Source organism: Heptranchias perlo, chromosome 4 (genome assembly GCF_035084215.1).
Source record: "Heptranchias perlo isolate sHepPer1 chromosome 4, sHepPer1.hap1, whole genome shotgun sequence".
NCBI classification, from domain to species: Eukaryota; Metazoa; Chordata; class Chondrichthyes; order Hexanchiformes; family Hexanchidae; genus Heptranchias; species Heptranchias perlo.
In genome coordinates this window covers 404,368-422,425 of record NC_090328.1, presented here as the reverse complement: position 1 = coordinate 422,425, position 18,058 = coordinate 404,368, and the positions used below count along the sequence as shown (strand labels likewise).

General features: G+C 52.9%; 1 protein-coding gene across 1 annotated transcript in view; it reads left to right on the top strand.

The window, feature by feature from the left end:
• Positions 1–18,058, top strand: part of cplane1 (ciliogenesis and planar polarity effector 1) — a 211,492-nt gene that overhangs the window by 171,859 nt on the left and 21,575 nt on the right. The window contains exons 39-42 of the mRNA XM_067982079.1: positions 326–531; positions 4,735–4,927; positions 9,232–9,476; positions 14,599–14,692. Coding sequence (XP_067838180.1) covers positions 326–531; positions 4,735–4,927; positions 9,232–9,476; positions 14,599–14,692 — 738 coding nt within the window. The remainder of the gene's footprint in view (positions 1–325; positions 532–4,734; positions 4,928–9,231; positions 9,477–14,598; positions 14,693–18,058) is intronic.

Sequence of the window (18,058 nt, the reverse complement as noted above, 5' to 3'; positions counted from 1 at the left end):
TCGAAGTGAGCTTTCAGAGGCTGTCACTGTAACTTGGCTAACACTGGCTCCCATTGGTGGGCCGTTGATGTAAGACTGGCTCCCATTGGTGGGCCGTTGATGTAAGACTGGCTCCCATTGGTGGGCCGTTGATGTCAGACTGGCTCCCATTGGTGGGCCGTTGATGTCAGACTGGCTCCCATTGGTGGGCCGTTGATGTCAGACTGGCTCCCATTGGTGGGCCGTTGATGTCAGACTGGCTCCCATCGGTGGGCCGTTGATGTCAGACTGGCTCCCATTGGTGGGCCGTTGATGTAAGACTGGCTCCCATTGGTGGGCCGTTGATGTTTGACCAGCTGTGGTAAGACTGGCTCCAGTCCAATAATGCAGTGCCTGATCAATGTGCTCTACTTGCTGACAGTACAACAGACACCGGCCAGTGTCCCTCAGGTTCAGATTCTACCTCCAGATGTGTTCATGAACCTTCGATTCCCAAGTGAAGTGTATCAGAAGTCTCTCCTCACACCAACAACTTGTGCAGCACCTGACCAGGTAAGTGTAAGGCTAGGTTTAGGGTTGGATTAATGCTTAGTTTCAGTGTAATATTCACATACGGGACAGAGAGGAATATGCCAGTCAACACCTGCCGTCCCATTGATGTACTGAGTCTCTCTTGAAGTTCAGCATTGTTGCAAACTACAAGATCCACAGCAGGTGGGACTGTGCTGCCCACAGTGAGACGGGGTAAACCCTGAAAGAGGGCCTCTTGGGGCTAGAACATAAGAATTAGGAGCAGGAGTAGGCCATATGGCCCCTCGAGCCTGCTCCGCCATTCAATCAGATCATGGCTCGTGCTATCTGTGGTGTAGAAGGACCAGGTCAGGCAGTTGGACAAATTTGTGTGTATTGGAAGAAGTAGGGAATGACTGCGCCCGGTCCAAAGAGGGGGGAGGCGCCCGGTCCAAAGGGGGGGGGAGGCGCCCGGTCTAAAGGGGGGGGGAGGCGCCCGGTCTAAAGTGGGGGGGAGGCGCCCGGTCTAAAGTGGGGGGGAGGCGCCCGGTCTAAAGTGGGGGGGAGGCGCCCGGTCCAAAGGGGGGGGGGAGGCGCCCGGTCTAAAGTGGGGGGGAGGCGCCCGGTCTAAAGTGGGGGGGAGGCGCCCGGTCCAAAGTGGGGGGGAGGCGCCCGGTCTAAAGTGGGGGGGAGGCGCCCGGTCTAAAGTGGGGGGGAGGCGCCCGGTCTAAAGTGGGGGGGAGGCGCCCGGTCCAAAGGGGGGGGGGAGGCGCCCGGTCTAAAGTGGGGGGGAGGCGCCCGGTCTAAAGTGGGGGGGAGGCGCCCGGTCTAAAGTGGGGGGGAGGCGCCCGGTCTAAAGTGGGGGGGAGGCGCCCGGTCCAAAGGGGGGGGGAGGCGCCCGGTCTAAAGTGGGGGGGAGGCGCCCGGTCTAAAGTGGGGGGGAGGCGCCCGGTCTAAAGTGGGGGGGAGGCGCCCGGTCTAAAGTGGGGGGGGAGGCGCCCGGTCTAAAGTGGGGGGGAGGCGCCCGGTCTAAAGTGGGGGGGAGGCGCCCGGTCTAAAGTGGGGGGGAGGCGCCCGGTCTAAAGTGGGGGGGAGGCGCCCGGTCTAAAGTGGGGGGGAGGCGCCCGGTCTAAAGTGGGGGGGAGGCGCCCGGTCTAAAGTGGGGGGGAGGCGCCCGGTCTAAAGTGGGGGGGAGGCGCCCGGTCTAAAGTGGGGGGGAGGCGCCCGGTCTAAAGTGGGGGGGAGGCGCCCGGTCTAAAGTGGGGGGGAGGCGCCCGGTCTAAAGTGGGGGGGAGGCGCCCGGTCTAAAGTGGGGGGGAGGCGCCCGGTCTAAAGTGGGGGGGAGGCGCCCGGTCTAAAGTGGGGGGGAGGCGCCCGGTCTAAAGTGGGGGGGAGGCGCCCGGTCTAAAGTGGGGGGGAGGCGCCCGGTCTAAAGTGGGGGGGAGGCGCCCGGTCTAAAGTGGGGGGGAGGCGCCCGGTCTAAAGTGGGGGGGAGGCGCCCGGTCTAAAGTGGGGGGGAGGCGCCCGGTCTAAAGTGGGGGGGAGGCGCCCGGTCTAAAGTGGGGGGAGGCGCCCGGTCTAAAGTGGGGGGAGGTGCCCGGTCTAAAGTGGGGGGAGGTGCCCGGTCTAAAGTGGGGGGAGGTGCCCGGTCCAAAGTGGGGGGAGGTGCCCACGCTTATGCACTCAGGATTGCTGCCTATATTCAGGTTCAATTGCCTGAACTCTCCAAAGCTTCAAGTGTTACATTAAAAATTCAAGTCCCAGCTCATCCTATACTTGTTTGCTCCACTCTGTTGGCTCTTTGCTGGAGATTGTGGTGTGTACCTGCAATAACCTTCTTAGAAGGTTCACTCGGTTAATCCCAGGGATGAGGGGGTGGACATATGAGGAGAGGTTGAGTAGATTGGGACTCTACTCATTGGAGTTCAGAAGAATGAGAGGCGATCTTATTGAAACATATAAGATTGTGAAGGGTCTTGATCGGGTGGATGTGGTAACGATGTTCCCAAGGATGGGTGAAACTAGAACTAGGGGGCATAATCTTAGAATAAGGGGCTGCTCTTTCAAAACTGAGATGAGGAGAAACTTCTTCACTCAGAGGGTGGTGGGTCTGTGGAATTTGCTGCCCCAGGAAGCTGTGGAAGCTCCATCATTAAATAAATTTAAAACAGAAATAGACAGTTTCCTAGAAGTAAAGGGAATTAGGGGTTACGGGGAGCGGGCAGGAAATTGGACATGAATTTAGATTTGAGGTTAGGATCAGATCAGCCATGATCTTATTGAATGGCGGAGCAGGCTCGAGGGGCCGATTGGCCTACACCTGCTCCTATTTCTTATGTTCTTATGTAACCATCACTCTTCATAATCAGTGCACGGGGAAATCGGGTTCACCCAAAAGATAATGGAGTTGTGGAAGAAGCTACCAGCGAATAACATTGAAGCAGGCCGTGTAAATGGGGCCAATAGAGTAGTTCATGGAGAGAGCTGGGACTAAAGGATGTGGGGAAAGTATGTGTAGGTGGAGTTAAGGGATATGGGACATTGGTGGGTGGGGTTGGGGAGAAGGTGGGGTTGGGGAGTGGGTGGGTGGGTGAGTGGGTGGGTTGGTGAGGTTGGGGAGAAGGTGGGTAGGTGGAGTTGGGGAGAAGGTGGGGTTGGGGATATGGGGAGAAGGTGGGGTTGGGGATATGGGGAGAAGGTGGGGTTGGGGATATGGGGAGAAGGTGGGTAGGTGGGGATGGGGAGAAGGTGGGTAGGTGGGGTTGGGGAGAAGGTGGGTAGGTGGGGTTGGGGAGAAGGTGGGTAGGTGGGGTTGGGGAGAAGGTGGGTAGGTGGGGTTGGGGAGAAGGTGGGTAGGTGGGGTTGGGGAGAAGGTGGGTAGGTGGGGTTGGGGAGAAGGTGGGTAGGTGGGGTTGGGGAGAAGGTGGGTAGGTGGGGTTGGGGAGTAGGTTGGTAGGTGGGGTTGGGGAGAAGGTGGGGTTGGGGATAAGGGGAGAAGGTGGGTCGGTGGGGTTGGGGAGAAGGTGGGTAGTTGGGGTTGGGGAGAAGGTGGGTAGGTGGGGTTGGGGAGAAGGTTGGTAGGTGGGGTTGGGGAGAAGGTGGGTAGGTGGGGTTGGGGAGAAGGTGGGTAGGTGGGGTTGGGGAGAAGGTTGGTAGGTGGGGTTGGGGAGAAGGTGGGGTTGGGGATAAGGGGAGAAGGTGGGTCGGTGGGGTTGGGGAGAAGGTGGGTCGGTGGGGTTGGGGAGAAGGTTGGTAGGTGGGGTTGGGGAGAAGGTGGGGTTGGGGATAAGGGGAGAAGGTGGGTCGGTGGGGTTGGGGAGAAGGTGGGTCGGTGGGGTTGGGGAGAAGGTGGCCCGCTGTGTACGTTCCCACTCCAACAACTCCTGCTGTGTGTGATACACTGATAGATCGTTCCCTTGTGTACTGTCCCCACTCTAATAACTCCAGCTGTGTGCGATTCTCTGATAGACCATCTCTAACAAGAGAGAGTCTTGCCACCTCCCCATGACATTTAACGGCATTGACCAGAAACTTAACTGGACCAGCCGCATAAATACTGTGGCTACAAGAGCAGGTCAGAGGCTGGGTATTCTGCGGCGAGTGACTCACCTCCTGACTCCCCAAAGCCTTTCCACCATCTACAAGGCACAAGTCAGGAGTGTGATGGAATACTCTCCACTTGCCTGGATGAGTGCAGCTCCAACAACACTCAAGAAGCTCGACACCATCCAGGACAAAGCAGCCCACTTGATTGGCACCCCATCCACCACCCGAAACATTCACTCCCTTCACCACCGGCGCACCATGGTTGCAGTGTGCACCATCCACAGGATGCACTGCAGCAACTCGCCAAGGCTTCTTCCTCAGCACCTCCCGAACCCGCGACCTCTACCACCGAGGACAAGAGCAGCAGGCACATGGGAACAACACCACCTGCACGTTCCCCTCCAAGTCACACACCATCCCGACTTGGAAATATATCACTCTTCCTTCATAGTCACTGGGTCAAAATCCTGGAACTCCCTTCCTAACAGCACTGTGGGAGAACCTTCACCACACGGACTGCAATGGTTCAAGAAGGCGGCTCACCACCACCTTCTCAAGGGCAATTAGGGATGGGCAATAAATACTGGCCTCGCCAACGATGCCCACATCCCATGAATGAATTAATAAAAAGACCATGTCCTTGTGCACTGTCCCCACTCTCTCATAACTCCTGCCTTGCTTGTGCCTTCATATTCACAGGCTGTGCCTGGTCATAAGTTCCTCAATGTTATTGACATCGATGCTGGAGAGCTCTTGAATGACCTTCCACTCACCACAACTGTTACTGAGCTGCTACCCTCATCGGAAGGAGAAGGCATCTCCATTCCTGGACTACATCACATGGCTGCTTCAGTCACTAACACTGTGCCTCCAGATAGCTGTCCGGCCCAGGGTGAGTACTGAATCTGTGTTACGGAGAGAGAAAGGAGCTAGTCCCTGTCTGTGTGATGGAAACAATAAAAACAGCAGAAGAGTTGCACATGGGATTGAGTGCGGACAAGTGTGAAGTACTGGACATTGGAAGGAGCAATGAACACTGCTGAAACAGCTAGGGACAAAGTTGAAGGAGACTGAGGAATCTCAGTTATCTCAATAGATGAGCAGCTCAGAAATTTAGTGAGTTGGACAAAATATGTGGGTGGACAGAGCAGTGGGAGATGGAATTTAATGCAGACAAATGTAAAGTGCTGCACATGGGAAGGAAAATTTGTCAACACACATACTGCTTGAACGGTGTTGAAATAGAAACATAGAAAATAGGAGCAAGAGTAGGCCATTCGGCCCTTTGGGCCTGCTCCGCCATTCAAAATGATCATGGCTGATCCTCTAACTCAATACCCTGTTCCTGCTTTTTTCCCATATCCTGTGATCCCTTTAGCATAAAGATCACCATTCAGATAATCTGCCTTTCTGTTTTTACAACCAAAGTGGATAACCTCACATTTATCCACGTTATACTGCATCTGCCATGTTCTTGCCCACTCACCCAACTTGTCTAAATCACATTGGAGCCTCTTTGCATCCTCCTCACAGCTCACATTCCACCCCAGCTTTGTGTCGTCTGCAAACTTGGAAATGTTACATTTAGTTCCCTCATCCAAATCATTGATATATATTGTGAATAGCTGGGGCCCAAGCACTGATCCCTGCGGTACCCCATTAGTCACTGCCTGCCACCCGGCAAAAGACCCGTTTATTCCTATTCTCTGTTTCCTGTCTTTCAACCAATTCTAAATCCATGCCAGTATATTCCCCCCAAGCCTTCTGAAAATCCAAATACACCACATCCACTGGTTCTCCCCTTTCTATTCTACTAGTTTCATCCTCAAAAAAAAACTCCAGTAGATTTGTTGAGCATGATTTCCCTTTCATGAATCCGTGTTGACTTTGTCCAATCCCATTAATGCCCTCCAAGTGTCCTGTTATCACATCCTTTATAATAGACTCCAGCATCTTCCCCAATAGAGAAGCATGAGGCTGAAACAGATCTCAGAGTCTTCGTAAACTCAATGCTAAACATGTCCAACCAATGCAGAGCAGCAGCCAACAAAGTCCGTAGGATGTTGATCCACATCATCAGAACAGTAGAATGCAAGTCAGAGGAGGTAATGGTCAAACTGTACAGGGTTCTGAAATAAAAACAGAAAATGCTGAAAATACTCAGCAGGTCAGGCAGCATCTGTGAAGAATCAGAGTTAACGTTTCAGGTCGATGATCCTTCGTCAGAACTGGAAGAAGTTGAAGATTTAACAGTTTTTAAGCAAGTTCAAAGCCAGAGGAAAGGGGGGGAGGCAGAGGGGAGGAAAGAACAAAAGAGAAGGTCTCTGATAGAGGGCACGAGTGATTAAATGACAAAAGGGATGATGGTGCAAGGCAAGGAGGGTGGGAATGGGACAAGTAGAGGAGCTGTAAATGGTACAGGGCTCTGGTTAGACTCACATTCAGTACTGGGTCTGGTTCTGTTCAGACTGCACCTTGATGGGAGCTTTACTCTGTATCTAACCCCCTGTACCTTGCCTGGGAGTGTTTGATGGGACAGTGTAGAGGGAGCTTTACTCTGTATCTAACCCTGTACCTGCCCTGGGAGTGTTTGATGGGACAGTGTAGAGGGAGCTTTACTCTGTATCTAACCCGTGCTGTACCTGCCCTGGGAGTGTTTGATGGGACAGTGTAAAGGGAGCTTTACTCTGTATCTAACCTGTGCTGTACCTGCCCTGGGAGTGTTTGATGGGACAGCGTAGAGGGAGCTTTACTCTGTATCTAACCCGTGCTGTACCTGCTCTGGGAGTGTTTGATGGGACAGTGTAGAGGGAGCTTTACTCTGTATCTAACCCTGTACCTGCCCTGGGAGTGTTTGATGGGACAGTGTAGGGGGAGCTTTACTCTGTATCTAACCCGTGCTGTACCTGCCCTGGGAGTGTTTGATGGGACAGTGTAGAGGGAGCTTTACTCTGTATCTAACCCTGTACCTGCCCTGGGAGTGTTTGATGGGACAGTGTAGAGGGAGCTTTACTCTGTATCTTACCCGTGCTGTACCTGCCCTGGGAGTGTTTGATGGGACAGTGTAGAGGGAGCTTTACTCTGTATCTAACCTGTGGAAATATCAAAATTGTTTGTGTTCTGACACCGATTAGATGTGAGAACGTGATGTTCTGCTCAGTTCTGACATTCGTCCCCAATCAGTCCAAACACTGACCCACTATAATGAGCAGCAGGCTGTGTGCTGTTCTGCGGGGTTTCTCCACACCCGAAGACTCTGGCTGATTGTGTCTCGAGTCGTGAGTTCTGTTAAAATACAGATTTGATTTTAAATGTAAGAGATTGGGAAAGAGCAGAAGAAAGCTCTCAACGCAGAGTTGTGAGGCTGTGGAATTCACCTCCAGAGCTGGTGGTTGAGGCAGAAACTATGTCAGTATTCAAAATTTAAGAAGGATAAGAGAGATAAACTTGGAAATTATAGGCCTATTAGTCTAAAGTATGTTGTGGGGAAGTTACTAGAATCTTTTATTAAGGACAGGGTGACTGATCACTTGGATAAATATGAGCTGATCGGAGAGAGCCAGCATGGATTTGTAAAGGGTAAATCATCTCTAATGAACCTAGTTGAATTTTTTGAGGAGGTAACTAATGTAAATAAGGGAGTGTCTGTGGATGTTGTCTGTGTGGACTTCCAGAAGGCATTGGATGAGGTTCCACATAAGAAACTGTTAACAAAAATGGGAGTGCATGGAATTGGAGGAAACCTATTGACACGGGTTGGGAATTGGTTGGGAGGTAGGAGACGGAGAGTGGGGATAATGGGTATGTCCTTAAATTGTCAGGATGTGACGAGTGGTGTCCCCCGGGGATCTGTACTGGGGCCTCAGCTTTTCACTATATTTAGAAATGATTTCAGTGAGGGATTAGAGAGTGGTATATCCAAGTTTGCCGATGACACCAAGTTAGGTGCCACAGTAAATATTCTCGATGGGAACAGGAAGTTGTAAAGGGACATTGGGAGATTAAATAAGTCAGCAAAACTGTGGGAGATGGAGTTCAATGTGGGGAAGTGTGAGGTCGTCTACTTTGGACCTAAGAAAGAGATCAGAGTATTTTGTAAATGGTGAGAAGCTCAGAACTGTGGAGGAGCAGAGAGATTTCAGGGTCCAAGTACAGAAATCACTAAAAGACAGTGGACTGAAACAAAAAATAATTGACAAGGCGAATGGAATGTTGGCCTTTATCTCAAAAGGGCAGGAATACAAAGAGGTGGAAGTTTTGTCACAGTTATATACAACTCTGGTCAGATCCCATTTGGAGACTGTGTTCAGTTCTGGGCACCGCATCTCAGGAAGGATATATTGGCCTTGGAGGTGGTGCAGTGCAGATTCACCAGAATGATACCAGGGCTAAAAGGGTTAAATTATGAGGACAGGTTGCAGCGACTAGGCTTGTATTCCCTCGAGTAAAGAAGATTGAGGGGTGATCTAATTGAGGTGTTTAAGATAGAACCATAGAAAAGGGGGCCGGAAGATGATTAAAGGATTTGATAGGGTGGATAGAGAGACACTATTTCCTCTGGTTGGGGGAGTCCAGAACAGGGGGCATATCTTAAAATTAGAGCAGGGCCGTTCAGGGGTCAAGAAGCACTTCACACAAAGGGGAGTGTAAATCTGGAACTCTCTCCCGCCCAAAAAGCTGTTGATGCTGGGAGTCAATTGAACATTTCAAAACTGAGCTTGATAGATTTTTGTCAGGCAAGGGTATTGAGGGTCACGGAACCAAGGCAGGTAGATGGGCCAAATGGCCTCCCGTGCTGTATCATTCTATGGAATTAAGATACAGATCACCCATGATCTAATTGAATGGCAGAACAGGGTCGAGGGGCCGAATGGCCTCCTCCTGTTCCTGTGTTGCTAAGATTGGAGGGGTGGGTGAAGGAACAGAGGTTGAAGGGATATGGGGACAGGGAGGGTAAATGTGATTAGAATTATTTGCTGTGTGGAGGGTAAACACGGAGAGGGACTGGTGGGGCCGAATGGCCTGATTGCGTGTCGGCAGTGGTGTATATTTCTGTGTAAGATGGGTGGAGCAGCTGTGACGTATATCTGCGTCCTTGCAGGCACTGAGTTGGCCTGGGACCTGAGTGACAGGACTTTCTGTCCACTTCAAGTGAAGTCCTCGAGGGAATAGTTTACTTTGTCATTTTATTTTCAGAGTCCCCGCCCCCCGGCCCAGTCCAGCCCAGGAGCACGGATTGGGAGCAGCAGCAGGCCGGAGATGATCTAACCCAGAGACTGTTGCTGCAGGATAGTGGCACCGTGTGGGCACCTCCTCGACCCTCTGCCCACACTGTGGGCACTCGGCAGGTTAGGGCTCAGCTCAGTGAGATGGAGCAGCAGCTCAGTGCCCTGCAGGACATGGCAGTGAACATGGAACAAGACTTCACCAGCACCAAGATGGTAAGGACCCACCGCCTGCTAAAATACCATGGGAGGGGGAATATCTACTGGGGAACCCTGCACCGCAGACACTGCCTGCTGAAATACTGCGGGGAGTTGGGGGGATTATCCACTGGGGAACCCTGCCCCACGGACACTGCCTGCTGAAATACTGCGGGGTGGGGGGATTATCCACTGGGGAACCCTGCCCCACGGACACTGCCTGCTGAAATACTGCGGGGTGGGGGGATTATCCACTGGGGAACCCTGCCCCACGGACACTGCCTGCTGAAATACTGCGGGGTGGGGGGATTATCCACTGGGGAACCCTGCCCCACGGACACTGCCTGCTGAAATACTGCGGGGAGTTGGGGGGATTATCCACTGGGGAACCCTGCCCCACGGACACTGCCTGCTGAGATACTGCGGGGAGTTGGGGGGATTATCCACTGGGGAACCCTGCCCCACGGACACTGCCTGCTGAAATACTGCGGGGAGTTGGGGGGATTATCTACTGGGGAACCCTGCCCCACGGACACTGCCTGCTGAGATACTGCGGGGTGGGGGGATTATCCACTGGGGAACCCTGCCCCACGGACACTGCCTGCTGAAATACTGCGGGGTGGGGGGGGATTATCGACTGGGGAACCCTGCCCCACGGACACTGCCTGCTGAAATACTGCGGGGAGTTGGGGGGATTATCCACTGGGGAACCCTGCACCACAGACACTGCCTGCTGAAATACTGCGGGGAGTTGGGGGGATTATCCACTGGGGAACCCTGCACCACAGACACTGCCTGCTGAAATACTGCGGGGAGTTGGGGGGATTATCCACTGGGGAACCCTGCACCGTGGACACTGCCTGCTGAAATACTGCGGGGTGGGGGGGATTATCGACTGGGGAACCCTGCACCGTGGACACTGCCTGCTGAAATACTGCGGGGTGGGGGGATTATCCACTGGGGAACCCTGCCCCACGGACACTGCCTGCTGAAATACTGCGGGGTGGGGGGGGGCGGGGAATAATTACTGGGTAACCCTGCATTACCGACAGATCAGGGAGAGAAGGAACCTTACGCAGGGAGGATTCACAGAGCAGCCTGACAGTTGCCAGTTGCAAGGGTACGGTAGCATATTGGTTATGTTACTGGGCTAGTAATCCAGAGGCCTGGACTAAAATCCAGAGTCATGAGTTCAAATCCCGCCACGGCAGTTGGCGAATTTAAATTCAATTAATTAATTAAATTCAATTAATTAAATAAAAATATGGAATTAAAATACTAGTATCAGTAATGGTGGCCATGAAACTACCGGATTGTCGTAAAAACCCATCTGGTTCACTAATGTCCTTTAGGGAAGGAAACCTGCCGTCCTTACCCGGTCTGGCATACATGTGACTCCAGACCTACAGCAATGTGGTTGATTCTTAATCACCCTCTGAAATGGCCTAGCAAGCCACTCAGTTGTAAAATCTCGCTACGAAAAGTCATAATAAGAATAAAACCGGACGGACCACCCGGCATCGGACCACTAGGCACCAGACACGACAACGGCAAAACACCAAGCCCAGTCGACCCTGCAAGGTCCTCCTTACTAACATCTGGGGACTTGTGCCAAAATTGGGAGAGCTGTCCCACAGACTAGTCAAGCAACAGCCTGACATAGCCATACTCACAGAATCATATCTTTCAGCCAATGTCCCAGACTCTTCCATCACCATCCCTGGGTATGTCCTGTCCCACCGGCAGGACAGACCCACCAGAGGTGGCGGTACAGTGATATACAGTCAGGAGGGAGTGGCCCTGGGAGTCCTCAACATTGACTCTGGACCCCATGAAATCTCATGGCATCAGGTCAAACATGGGCAAGGAAACCTCCTGCTGATTACCACCGACCGTCCTCCCTCAGCTGATGAATCAGTCCTCCTCCATGTTGAACACCACTTGGAGGAAGCACTGAGGGTAGCAATGGCACAGAATGTACTCTGGGTGGGAGACTTCAATGTCCATCACCAAGAGTGGCTCGGTACCACCACTACTGACCGAGCTGGCCGAGTCCTGAAGGACACAGCTGCGAGACTGGGCCTGCGGCAGGTGGTGAGCGAACCAACACGAGGGAAAAACTTACTTGACCTCGTCCTCACCAAACTACCTGTCGCAAATGCATCTGTCCATGACAGTATTGGTAGGAGTGACCACCGCACAGTCCTCGTGGAGACGAAATCCCATCTTCGCACTGAGGACACCATCCAACGTGTTGTGTGGCACTACCACCGTGCTAAATGGGATAGATTCAGAACAGATCTAGCAGTTCAAAACTGAGCATCCATGAGGCGCTGTGGGCCATCAGCAGCAGCAGAATTCTATTCCAGCGCAATCTGTAACCTCATGGCCCGGCATATTCCTCACTCTACCATTACCAACAAGCCAGGGGATCAACCCTGGTTCAATGAGGAGTGCAGAAGAGCATGCCAGGAGCAGCACCAGGCGTACCTAAAAATGAGGTGCCAACCTGGTGAAGCTACAACTCAGGACTACATGCATGCTAAACAGCGGAAGCAACATGCTATAGACAGAGCTAAGCGATTCCACAACCAACGGATCAGATCAAAGCTCTGCAGTCCTGCCACATCCAGTCGTGAATGGTGGTGGACAATTAAACAACTAACGGGAGGAGGAGGCTCTGCAAACATCCCCATTCTCAATGATGGCGGAGTCCAGCACGTGAGTGCAAAAGACAAGGCTGAAGCGTTTGCAACCATCTTCAGCCAGAAGTGCCAAGTGGATAATCCATCTCCTCCCGATATCCCCACCATCACGGAAGCCAGTCTTCGGCCAATTCGATTCACTCCACGTGATATCAAGAAACGGCTGAGTGCACTGGATACAGCAAAGGCTATGGGCCCCGACAACATCCCAGCTGTAGTGCTGAAGACTTGTGCTCCAGAACTAGCTGCGCCTCTAGCCAAGCTGTTCCAGTACAGCTACAACACTGGCATCCACCCGACAATGTGGAAAATTGCCCAGGTATGTCCTGTCCACAAAAAGCAGGACAAATCCAATCCGGCCAATTACGGCCCCATCAGTCTACTCTCAATCATCAGCAAAGTGATGGAAGGTGTCGTCGACAGTGCTATCAAGCGGCACTTACTCACCAATAACCTGCTCACCGATGCTCAGTTTGGGTTCCGCCAGGACCACTCGGCTCCAGACCTCATTACAGCCTTGGTCCAAACATGGACAAAAGAGCTGAATTCCAGAGGTGAGGTGAGAGTGACTGCCCTTGACATCAAGGCAGCATTTGACCGAGTGTGGCACCAAGGAGCCCTACTAAAATTGAAGTCAATGGGAATCAGGGGGAAAACTCTCCAGTGGCTGGAGTCATACCTGGCACAAAGGAAGATGGTAGTGGTTGTTGGAGGCCAGTCATCTCAGCCCCAGGGCATTGCTGCAGGAGTTCCTCAGGGCAGTGTCCTTGGCCCAACCATCTTCAGCTGCTTCATCAATGACCTTCCCTCCATCATAAGGTCAGAAATGGGGATGTTCGCTGATGACTGCACAGTGTTCAGTTCCATTCGCAACCCCTCAGATAATGAAGCAGTCCGAGCCTGCATGCAGCAAGACCTGGACAACATCCAGGCTTGGGCTCATAAGTGGCAAGTAACATTCGCACCAGATAAGTGCCAGGCAATGACCATCTCCAACAAGAGAGAGTCTAACCACCTCCCCTTGACATTCAACGGCATTACCATCGCCGAATCCCCCACCATCAACATCCTGGGTGTCACCATTGACCAGAAACTTAACTGGACCAGCCATATAAATACTGTGGCTACGAGAGCAGGTCAGAGGCTGGGTATTCTGCGGCGAGTGACTCACCTCCTGACTCCCCAAAGCCTTTCCACCATCTACAAGGCACAAGTCAGGAGTGTGATGGAATACTCTCCACTTGCCTGGATGAGTGCAGCTCCAACAACACTCAAGAAGCTCGACACCATCCAGGACAAAGCAGCCCGCTTGATTGGCACCCCATCCACCACCCTAAACATTCACTCCCTTCACCACCGGCACACAGTGGCTGCAGTGTGCACCATCCACAGGATGCACTGCAGCAACTCGCCAAGGCTTCTTCGACAGCACCTCCCAAACCCGCGACCTCTACCACCTATAAGGACAAGGGCAGCAGGCGCATGGGAACAACACCACCTGCACGTTCCCCTCCAAGTCACACACCATCCCGACTTGGAAATATATCACCGTTCCTTCATTGTCGCTGGGTCAAAATCCTGGAACTCCCTTCCTAACAGCATTGTGGGAGAACCGTCACCACACGGACTGCAGCGGTTCAAGAAGGCGGCTCACCACCACCTTCTCGAGGGCAATTAGGGATGGGCAATAAATGCCGGCCTTGCCAGCGACGCCCACATCCCGTGAACGAATAAAAAAAAAAATTAATCAGTGGTGAATGAGACGGCGGTGATCCTGTTTCTAACACATCCCCTCGTTGAAACCGAGAGCGATCAACAGCAGGGGCCTCGACGGCTGAAGGCACAATTACCAATGTTGGGGTAAAGGGAGAGGAGGGATGCACGAGGCCAGAGTTTGGGGGAGAGGTTGCAGAGATAGGCTGGGGTGAGATTATGAAGGGAATATTTATCTCAGGGTGTTGTGGGATCATGGGTTATTGTAGGTTAGTGAGGACAGGGGTGATGATTGAGCAGGATTTGTTGTTGGATAGGTTATGAGTAGCTGAAGTTTACAGAGGGTGGAAGATGGGAGGCCGGCCAGGAGAGCATTGGAATAGTCGAGTGTAGAGGTAACAAAGGCACAGATGAGCTTTTTAGCATCAGATGAGCTGAGGCGGGGCGGAGACGGGCGATGTTACGGAGGGGGAAGTGGGCGGTCTTAGTGATGGTGACAGGTGGTCAGAAGCTCGTCTCAGGACCCCTCCTGTTCAGTGTCTGCATGTTTACCCTCGGTGATACTGGGTCAGCATGGAGTGAGCATTCCCATCCATGCTTATGACCACAGCTCTACTCTATCACCTCCACACCTGCTTGTCTGATACCAAGTGACAGATGAACCAGAACTGTCTCCACCTTCACATTGCCCTGACTAACCCAGTGCCTGCTCTTGCCAACAGCTGATAAACACCATTGAACATCTGGGCTCCGTCATCGATCCTGAGGGGCCAATGGAATGCTCCATTACCAGGGGGGTTTCGGCACCGGACACAGGTATGATGGGGGTATCATTACTGCTTCAAGATGAGCTGTGCTACACAGCCAGCTCTTAAAATCAACAGAGTGTTTGGAGTTTTAGTGGAGGGGGATGAGGAAGGTCACAGGGAAATATTTTCCCTGGTGATGAAATCTAAATGAGGAGTGGACAGAGCAGGGAAATGGTTCAACTTCCACATTGTCTTGTGACTTTTTGTGGTTTTCTTTTGTGAATTTTGCATTACTTTTGAAGTGTAATCATCTGTGTCAGCAGACATGGCCGTCAATGAGTGCACAGCAAGATCCCACCAACAGCAGATGAATAAATGACCAGTTTATAGAATCATAGAAAATTTACAGCATAGGAGGAGGTCATTCGGCCCATCGTGTCCTTGCTGGCTGAAAATGAGCCACCCGGCCTAATCCCACTTTCCAGCACTTGGTCCGTATCCCTGTGGGTTTCGGCTCTTCAGGTGAACATCCAGGTACTTTTTGAATGAGCTGAGGGTTTCTGCCTCTCCCACCCTTTCAGGCAGTGAGTTCCAGACCCCCACCACCCTCTGGGTGAAAACATTTCTCCTCAGTTCCCCTCTAATCCTTCTACCAATCACTTGAAATCTATGCCCCCTGATTATTGACACCTCTGCTAAGAGAAATAGGTCCTTCCTATCCACTCTATCTAGGCCCCTCATAATTTTATACAGCTGAATTAAATCACCCCTCAGCCTCCTCTGTTCCAAAGAGAACAACCCAGCCTATCCAATCTTTTCTCATAATCAATTCTCCAGCCCTGGCAACATCCTCGTAAATCTCCTCTGTACCCTCTCCAGTGCAATTACATCCTTCCCATAATGTGGTGACCAGAACTGTACGCAATACTCCAGCTGTCGCCTCACCAGTGTTTTATACAGTTCCAGCATAACCTCCCTGCTCTTATATTCTATGCCTTGGCTAATAAAGGAAAGTATCCCATATGCCTTCTTAACCACCTTATCTACCTGTCCTGCTACCTTCACGGATCTGTGGACATGCACTCCAAGGTCCCTCACTTCCTCTACACCTCTCAGTATCCTCTCATTTATTGTGTATTCCCTTGCCTTGTTCATATGTGGGTTGAGGGATGAATATTGGCCAGCACACCAGGAGACGTCCCTGTTCTTTATGCAGTGTTATGGGATCTTTACCACACACCTGAACAGGTAGATAGGGCACCAGTTTAAAATGTCACCAAAAGATGGCACTTCCAGCAGTGCAGCACTCCTTCAGTACTGCACTGAGGAATAAAACTCAATTATGTGCAACCCAGAAAGGGACTCAGGCAAGAGTGCTACCACCGAGCCAAACTGAAATCTGTTACTTTAAGGTATGGGTTAGATACACCGTAGAACCCCCTCCACACTGTCCCATCAAACACTCCCAGGGCAGGTACAGCACGGGTTAGATACAGAGTAAAGCTCCCTCTACACTGTCCCATCAAACACTCCCAGGGCAGGTACAGCACGGGTTAAATACAGAGTAAAGCTCCCTCTACACTGTCCCATCAAACACTCCCAGGGCAGGTACAGGGGGTTAGATACAGAGTAAAGCTCCCTCTACACTGTCCCATCAAACACTCCCAGGGCAGGTATAGCACGGGTTAGATACAGAGTAAAGCTCCCTCTACACTGTCCCATCAAACACTCCCAGGGCAGGTACAGCACGGGTTAAATACAGAGTAAAGCTCCCTCTACACTGTCCCATCAAACGCTCCCAGGGCAGGTACAGGGTTAGATACAGAGTAAAGCTCCCTCTACACTGTCCCATCAAACACTCCCAGGGCAGGTACAGCACGGGTTAGATACAGAGTAAAGCTCCCTCTACACTGTCCCATCAAACACTCCCAGGGCAGGTTCAGCACGGGTTAGATACAGAGTAAAGCTCCCTCTACACTGTCCCATCAAACACTCCCAGGGCAGGTACAGCATGGGTTAGATACAGAGTAAAGCTCCCTCTACACTGTCCCATCAAACACTCCCAGGGCAGGTACAGGGGGTTAGATACAGAGTAAAGCTCCCTCTACACTGTCCCATCAAACACTCCCAGGGCAGGTACAGGGTTAGATACAGAGTAAAGCTCCCTCTACACTGTTCCTGTGTGATGCATTCCCTTTTCCTGCATGAGTCTTTCAGCTGTTTTGTTGAAATTTGGTAGTTTTGTGCTGTGAATCCACGGCAACTAGTGACTGGATGGAGGATCCTCGCTCCTCGCTCCACTGGATGGAGGATCACCGCTCCTCGCTCCACTGGATGGAGGATCACCGCTCCTCGCTCCACTGGATGGAGGATCACCGCTCCTCGCTCCACTGGATGGAGGACCACCGCTCCTCGCTCCACTGGATGGAGGACCACCGCTCCTCGCTCCACTGGATGGAGGATCACCGCTCCTCGCTCCACTGGATGGAGGATCACCGCTCCTCGCTCCACTGGATGGAGGATCACCGCTCCTCGCTCCACTGGATGGAGGACCACCGCTCCTCGCTCCACTGGATGGAGGACCACCGCTCCTCGCTCCACTGGATGGAGGACCACCGCTCCTCGCTCCACTGGATGGAGGACCACCGCTCCTCGCTCCACTGGATGGAGGACCACCGCTCCTCGCTCCACTGGATGGAGGACCACCGCTCCTCGCTCCACTGGATGGAGGACCACCGCTCCTCGCTCCACTGGATGGAGGACCACCGCTCCTCGCTCCACTGGATGGAGGACCACCGCTCCTCGCTCCACTGGATGGAGGACCACCGCTCCTCGCTCCACTGGATGGAGGACCACCGCTCCTCGCTCCACTGGATGGAGGACCACCGCTCCTCGCTCCACTGGATGGAGGACCACCGCTCCTCGCTCCACTGGATGGAGGACCACCGCTCCTCGCTCCACTGGATGGAGGACCACCGCTCCTCGCTCCACTGGATGGAGGACCACCGCTCCTCGCTCCACTGGATGGAGGACCACCGCTCCTCGCTCCACTGGATGGAGGACCACCGCTCCTCGCTCCACTGGATGGAGGACCACCGCTCCTCGCTCCACTGGATGGAGGACCACCGCTCCTCGCTCCACTGGATGGAGGACCACCGCTCCTCGCTCCACTGGATGGAGGACCACCGCTCCTCGCTCCACTGGATGGAGGACCACCGCTCCTCGCTCCACTGGATGGAGGACCACCGCTCCTCGCTCCACTGGATGGAGGACCACCGCTCCTCGCTCCACTGGATGGAGGACCACCGCTCCTCGCTCCACTGGATGGAGGACCACCGCTCCTCGCTCCACTGGATGGAGGACCACCGCTCCTCGCTCCACTGGATGGAGGACCACCGCTCCTCGCTCCACTGGATGGAGGACCACCGCTCCT